We start from the raw sequence: 7,960 nt of genomic DNA, 5'->3' as shown, positions 1-7,960 counted from the left end.
TACGTGAATGTTGCGAAGTGCAGATCAGAGTGAGACTGTGCTTTTCAAATCGACAGTAAAACACATTCAAATCGTCAGCCAGTTGTTGATTCTCTACAGAATGTGGGGGTGGTGTCTTGTACTTAGTGATGTTCTTGAGACCCGCCCATACTGACGCCGGATCGTTGGCTGAAAACTGTTTTCTCAACTTTTCAGAGTAGTTCTTTTTAGCCACTCTGATCTCCTTTGTTGGTCTGTTCCTGGCCTGGTTATACAAGATTTTATCTCCACTTCTGTAAGCATCCTCTTTGGCGTGACAAAGCTGCTGAGTTTCCCAGTCGTAAATGATAAGAATGTTCTGGTTGGAATGCACATATCTTCACAGAAACTGATATATGAAGTTACAGCCTCTGTGAGCTCATCCAGATCAGTGGCTGCAGCTTCAAAAACACTCCAATCAGTGCAGTCGAAACAGGCTGGTTATACAAGATTTTATCCCCACTTCTGTAAGCATCCTCTTTGGCGTGACAAAGCTGCTGAGTTTCCCAGTAAACCACGGTATCATTATTAAATAATAAGAATGTCCTGGTTGGAATGCACATATCTTCACAGAAACTGATATATGAAGTTACAGTCTCTGTGAGCTCATCCAGATCAGTGGCTGCAGCTTCAAAAACACTCCAATCAGTGCAGTCGAAACAGGCTTGTAAATCCCGCTCTGCTTCATTAGTCCATCTTTTAACAGTCCTTAAAACAGGTTTAGCTGATTTCAGTTTCTGCCTGTAGGTCGGTATAAGATGAACCAAATAGTGATCAGAGAGCCTCAAAGCTGCTAGTGGGACAGAGTGATATGCATCCTTTATTGCTGTGTAACAGTGATCCAATATATTACTGTCTCTGGTGGGACACGTAATGTGCTGCTTGTATTTTGGCAGTTCACGGGAGAGATTTGATTTGTTAAAATCTCCAAGAATGATTAAAATAGAGTCTGGGTACCTGTAACAAAGTTCGTAGAATGGGAAGAAGGAGGTGGGAACTGGCAAACATTAAAACATCATTTAATAATAAAATTAACAAACACAAAATAGCGCAACAGCCCCTCGCGGACGCCTGCCGTGCACAAACAGAAACAAAACAACATAAAGTCCAGGCCTGGTCCTCTCTCGTCCAACACCGTCGTCGCTCCTCCTTTTATCCTTCCGGAGCTCCTCCATCAGCCTCGCTCCGTTCCCACGGTACTTGGCCCTGCCCCACTCGTCACAGTACCTTTGCTCTATTTCAGTTATCTGTTCGGCCAGCTGTTGCATCACGACGCTCACGCGCGCATCCGGAGGCACGTACACATTCATGAGAATGAAAACGAGATTCACCAGAGGAAAACTCGCGCAGCAAGAAGAAAGGTTTACAGTTTATGAAGAGTGCCTCTAGGTTAGGACAGCATACCTTTTTCAGCGTTGTTACATCTGAATACCAACTTTCGTTGATGTAGAAACACAATCCACCACCTCTGGTTTTCCCCGTTAACTCCGCGATGCGATCCGCTCTGAACAGCTGGAAGCCCGGCAGATGAAGTGCGTTGTCCGGAATGGCTTCACTCAGCCAGGTTTCAGTGAAGCACAGTGCAGCAGAGTTTGAAAAGTCCTTGTTGGTGCGGGTGAGGAGAAAAATGTTATCCGTTTTGTTAGGAAGGGAACGGACATTCGCGAGATGAATGCTTGGGGAGCACAGTCTGAAAGCAGTGCACGCGGAGCTTTACCAGGGAGCCGGCGTGTATCCCTCTTCTGCGTCTGTAAGAGTGTTTGAACAACACAGCTGTACCTCCGACTAGAATGTCCAACAAAACGTCAGAATAATATAAAACCAGAAAAATATTGTCTGAGATGTGTTGCTTAATGTTAAGGAGTTCGTCTCTGGTAAAACTTATAGAAGAAGAATGACAAAACAGAAAAAACAAACAAAAACATCAGAAGAATTGCGTAGCTCAGCGTCGTGGCTGCCGTTTGCGGCACCTTCTTGTTCTTAAAAAAAAAAATCGGTATCTGAGTTTATCTCAGATCTGAATGATGTGATGTGTTGATGTGTGTCGATTGAGACGATTGAAGTGAATGTGGTTTGATTTCAGTCTCAAGCTGAGCACACAGAGCGTCAGATTAAACAGCAGTTTGAGAAGCTTCATCAGTTTCTCAGAGATGAAGAAGAAGCTACAATCACTGCACTGAGGGAGGAAGAGGAGCAGAAGAATCAGATGATGAAGGAGAAGCTGGAGGAGATGAACAGACACATCTCAGCTCTTAATCAGAGAATCAGAGACACGGAGGAGATGATGAGAGCCAGTGACGTCTGCTTTCTGAAGGTCTGGTTTCAGATCATTGATTGATTGATTGATTGATTGAGTTGTTGATGATAAACTGTGTGTTTGTTCTGCAGGAGTTTCCAGTCACAATGGAAAGGTGAGTGATCTGCTGCTGTCTCTGCTCTCTCTGCTTCTGATCCAAAGCCACTGCAGTTCTGATCCTGAATGTTCTTCCAGAGTCCAGATCTCATCAGAGCCGGATCCACAGACGCCTTCTGGAGCTTTGATTCATGTGCCGCGTTACTTGGGCAACCTGAGCTTCAGAGTCTGGAAGAAGATGCAGGACATGGTCCAGAACAGTGAGTCTGACTGCAGAAGATCTGAGCTCGCACACACACACACACACACTGGAAATGATGCAATATTGACAGATTTCAGCATTATGTGTGAAGAACCAGATCATCTACTGCACCAGAATCAGCAGCTTAACTTTCAGAAATAATCAATCCCAGAATTCAGTGTGCTTGACTTTCATTTTCAGTCTCATGAAAGACACAGAAGTGATTTTAGCTGTTTTTATTTCCCATATGATGACTGCTGTTTAAATACTACTTTATTTTTTTTAATTTATATTTTGAATTGGGTTTAATTTTTAGATTTTATTTTAAATAATTTACATGCTTTTGTCATTTTTATTACTTTAAAAATTTTCTATTTAGCTTCAAATTTAATATGCATAATTATACATAATTTTATTTCAGTTTTAGTTTTAGTAATTTTAATGCTTCAAGTTAATTTATTTCAATTCGTTGCCAAAATGGCTTTTCTAATTTACATTTAATTTTAATAGTTAGATTTTCATCTAATAATTATTATTTATATTATTTAAGATTTATTTTAATTAATGAAGATATTATTAATAGTTTTAGTTGTAGCGTTAACAATATAAGCAAGATTATTATTATTTAACTGTATTATCGTGGAATAAAACCTACTGTTTGTTTATTATTTTAATAAGTAGGCAGCATTCAGTAAAGAGTTTTGTGATTCATACAAGAGCAACATTGAGGAAAATTATATGGATATGAACATTATTTCTTCTGCATTATTATATTGATAATCTCGTTTGAATATGAAAGCACTGTGTAAAGCTGTGTTCAAAGGTAAGATTTTGTATTAGAAGCAGCTTCTCACTATAATTAATATAAATGAGAGCGTAAATGAAATGAATATGTTTTGAGTTTGTGTCCCTCACTGTTTCTGATGTATCTTTCAGTCTTGATAAATCACACAGAGAGTGACTGACAGCGATCAGAGGAAATATCTGATGTGTTTGATCAACAGGACGAATAATTCATAATCATCTGTGTATGGTTCACTCTTGATCATTATATGTTTACATTTAATTACATTTCCAGTTTCGGTTTGCTAAATAGTAAGGCGGCCAGAGGAAGGGAGGTGGTTTCTTCAACACTGATGTCTGGTTTGTGTGGTACGGATGGTCTTCATGTTCTGGTTTCCGTGTTAAACAGGATCTTGAGCGTGTGAGAGTGAATCTGGACTATGACGGAGGAACAGTGTCCTTCTCTGATCCTGTAACTAACACACATCTACACACATTCACAACCTCCTTCACTCACAAAGTCTTCCCATTCTTCTATTGTTATAACTCTCTGAGGATCTTAGCGATCAATAGTCAGTAATCTGTAGCTCTGAATCTTCCTGCTTTCATCTTTCATCATGTTTCAACATTTAATCACACGAGTACCAGACTGTTGCACTGAATATATGGTTGTGATCGATAGTTAGCTGAACTCTGATCACTGATGGATATTACTCAAACTCTACAGTCACGGATTCAATCTCTATAAGGTTCAGATTATCTGCAGAAGTGAAGGTAATATCAAGTAATATAATAATATCAACAAAAAAAAGTAATGGAAATTAATTATTGTGTTTTTTTTAAACAAGTGTTTTATTGTACAAAAAATAAATAATAAATAAAATAATCATTGTTTATCTTACCTGACCAAGTGGAGGTGATTTTAAGATTCATATTTTCAGGCTAACTGACATTTATCTAATTATTTCAGAGAAATGTGTCTCTTTACTCATAAAGTTGTATGCAATAATATATGTTTTTCCCCCCAGTTTATGTCAGTTACACAGATGAAATTATTATTCTTTTTCTATTGAAGTAAATGTTTAAAAGCTGCTTCAGAGTAATAAACAGAAAATTGCTCATATGTTTAATCTTTTTAAAGATTAAACAAAAATTGCTTTGATTTCAGCTCTAAAGCAGCTCTACAGAAGACGATGTAGTGTCATTGTTTCAGATAGTTCCTAATGAAGCTAAAATAATTGAATACATTTCTGTCATTTCTTCAGAATCAGTGCAGCTTTACTGACATCTAGTGGAGAAACTGGGCAACTGACTCAAAATAAGAATATCAACCAAAGGCACTAGATAGTAAACCATTTTATATTTATATTTAGACATTATAAAATTGCTCTCTGTCAAATTTAAGGCAGTTTTGTACTGAAGAATAAATAAACACCCTTTGGAGTCAGGCTAGGATAGGAATGTCAAAAGATTATAAATTATTTCTGTTTAAAGTTACTTTTTTCCCCCCCAAGAAAACTTGAGCAAATATTATGTTAAATAAATGTTTGTTTTACTAAATCTGGTTTTAAATGTGATTTTCTGCTCTGGTTTATAACCCGCCCCTCTCTGATGATTGACAGCAGCAGGAACCAATCAGCGTCTCCTGTGAAAGTGAAAGTGAAAATGGAGAGAGTACAAAGAACAGCAAACAACATCCAGACATCACACAGGGACGAACAGTCACATTTATTATCATATCAGCTGTTTGCTTACAGATAACTGAACAATCAGTACTTTTCAAATGAGCACAGAGAGACAGTTTAATGTCTGATAGGATCCACACAGAGCACAAACTTAACATTAATGCATTTTGTAGACTAATCTACATCTTCCTATTAAACGACAGCATATGAAACTATAAACAGCTTGTGCAGTAATCCAGCTTATACGTGAAATTTGCCATCAAATATGATGAAAATTACTGCTCTTACAACAAATTGCTTGTAATGATCCTCATAAGATTCAATAGAAGCTTCTGCGAAATGAACAAATCTGAACGTAACAGCAGAAAAACTAATGCCAAGTTTTCTAAGGCATCTTTCTTTATGAAAGTGATATAAATATTCTTTCAATATTACACACCACTGCCATTTATTTTTTAAGTGCACTTTTAAAATGAATCAATCAATCTGAGGTGTGTAGAGACACCTGAGCAGAATCAGTTCAGATACTGTGTCTAACGTTCATACAGAGTCAGCAGAATCCTGATTTTAGCTCAACGTGAGCTGAGAAGAGCAGCCTACTTTGATTATGGTCGCACTTAACAAGACTAATGTTACTGTGTTCATATTTACTTGTGCAATAAATTATAAAAAAAAGAAAACCGCTTAAGCCTAATTGTGTAGGCCTATATTGTATATGTGATCTCGAATTGCACAATATTTTAGTACATGCATTTGAGAGATGTTCTTTAATGTGATGAATGCACTAATCGCCTTTTTGGTAACTGCATTGCTTAACTGACGACAGAACTACATTGTATGTTCATAGTTTCTTGTTAGCTTTATTTACGATGAAGCGATAGAGCGTGGGCCTTATATTTGCCTTATACACCCCTGACCGCCCCCTTGCTCCGCCCCTGGTTTGCAGCAAACAATTTGATTTCATTTTTTTAATGATTTTTTTAAATTAAAAATGAAACAGTAAAGCAACATAAAATGTATCACAGTGGTACTTGAGCAAACAAAGGTTCCCTTTCAAGGGAACTTCGAACTGCATCCTCTAGGGGTCGCTATGGGGAACGCCTCGTCGTGACCCGTGTCTGAAGCATATATTGAAAAAACACCAACTACACATTGGCCGGCGACAGCCCATGACATCACTACCGGTGCGATTATAGTATAAATAGGTGCCGGGAGAACATGTCATTCTCTTCTTCGTCTTCACTGACCGTTTTGTTTGAAGCGTGCATTTTCGTGGTAAGAGCGATCTATATTCCTATCGTTATGGCGAGCACTAGCAAAGCGTTTAGAGGGTGTGTCGTATTTTAATGAAAAGCTCCGCTCTCGTTTGTCTCTCTTTTCGAGGAAAGGGGGGCAGCCATCTGCTTCCCGCGGCTCAGGACCCACCGCTGCTGAGGCACGGAGGAGGATGGGCTCATGGGAATGAGTTTAAAAAGGGGTTTTCCCTCTCGCGCTTGTCGGCTGTGGACGAGAGTAAGCTGCTGGAGGACCTCTGCGAGCACCCCTTTGCTGGATTCAGAAACCAGGTGCCAGGTTACCTCACTCGTCGATATTGTGTCCAGCCGGTATGATAGCCCTGGTTCCGGCTTCATGCTTCCTGGACCATGCGGCCAGGTCAGAAGCTTCTGCCCCCGGCACGACACTGCAAAAAATTCCTGGATGTCCGGGCTCCAGGATATCCCCTCTTGCTGAGGCATCAAGCGGGAATTAAAGGTGGCATTTGCGAGAACCTTCTTGTGTATGCTGTCTCAGGCAGTGCGCCCCTCGCCTTAGAGGGTCGTATTTGAGCTTGCCTCTCCCGTTTGGCCCAGTACCTCCGGGTATCTGTGATCAGATGCCTGGAAATTTAAATTTAAATGCACTTTCTGAAACCCACATAGTGGTAAGTGTGCACACTGAGCACTTTGCGCACTTTCTAAAATCCACATAAGTGGTAAGTGTGCACACTGGACTTTGCGCACTTTCTGAAATCCTGTACGGTAAGGGTCACGCGTTATAGCTTCGTTCCCTTTCTCTGAGTTGGTTAGACCCCGGTACCTTGGGCTCCACTCAACCAGTGTGTCTCTATTTTTGACACACTTGGAAGTATCGCTCCCCTCACCATTGAGGGTTACTATGAGCATGCTGCTTCCTATCGAGCGCCCGGGTTCGCTCCGTGGGCTGTTCTCGTGGTAGTATTAGCAGTGCTCCCCTTTACCAAAGGCATGCCTATGAGCGCGCTATTCTTTCTGAGTTCGGAGTTCTCCTCTCATGTGAGAGTTGAGTTCTCTGTTTTCCCAGAGCACCTGGAACCAGTAGCATCAGGTGAACTAGGCCCTTCCAAATCCGCCTCTCTGATGCGCTGAGTTTTTGGCTAGCTTGCAGTACACTTACCTCTGATTCTAACGATCATGCTGGGCGAGCCCCCTCTCTCGTCGAGAGCTGGGTCTGTGTTCCCTCAGCTAGGTAACTTTACTGCTGGCAGTTCCAGTATTGGAACATGCTGTAGGTCCGAGCCTCCCTCTCGTTTTAGAGCTGGGTCTGTGTTCCCTCAGCTAAGTAAATTATTGCTAGCTGTTCCAGCATTGGAACATGCAGTAGGTCGAGCTCCCCTCTCGTGTGAGAGCTGGGTGTTTTCCCCCTCAGCTAGAGATTTACTGCTAGCCTTTCCAGCTTTATATCTTAGATCGAGTTGGTGACTCTCAAACATATTGGGTTTGGTATGCATCATTCCATCTATGAGCTGCTCTTTCAGAGTGCCACGAGAGCCCCATAGAACGGTATCCTAAAATCCATGTCATGGTAAGTGTGCACGTGAAGGCTTTGTGCACTTTCTAAAATCCACATTGTGGTAAGTTCGCA

At 40.7% G+C, this 7,960-nt stretch overlaps 1 protein-coding gene across 1 annotated transcript in view; it reads left to right on the top strand.

The window, feature by feature from the left end:
• LOC107573824 (tripartite motif-containing protein 35-like) overlaps window positions 1-2,821 on the top strand; it is a 6,616-nt gene extending 3,795 nt beyond the window's left edge. Inside the window, exons 3-6 of the mRNA XM_016260275.1 lie at window positions 2,102-2,332; window positions 2,407-2,429; window positions 2,510-2,631; window positions 2,814-2,821. Of these exons, the coding sequence (XP_016115761.1) occupies window positions 2,102-2,332; window positions 2,407-2,429; window positions 2,510-2,631; window positions 2,814-2,821 (384 nt within the window). The remainder of the gene's footprint in view (window positions 1-2,101; window positions 2,333-2,406; window positions 2,430-2,509; window positions 2,632-2,813) is intronic.
• Window positions 2,822-7,960: the final 5,139 nt, after the last annotated feature.

The sequence above is a fragment of the Sinocyclocheilus grahami genome, unplaced genomic scaffold (assembly GCF_001515645.1).
Source record: "Sinocyclocheilus grahami isolate Dianchi unplaced genomic scaffold, SAMN03320097.WGS_v1.1 scaffold2044.1, whole genome shotgun sequence".
Classification (NCBI taxonomy): domain Eukaryota; kingdom Metazoa; phylum Chordata; class Actinopteri; order Cypriniformes; family Cyprinidae; genus Sinocyclocheilus; species Sinocyclocheilus grahami.
Note: the sequence above shows the minus strand (reverse complement) of the source record. Positions and strands in the feature narration are given on the sequence as shown.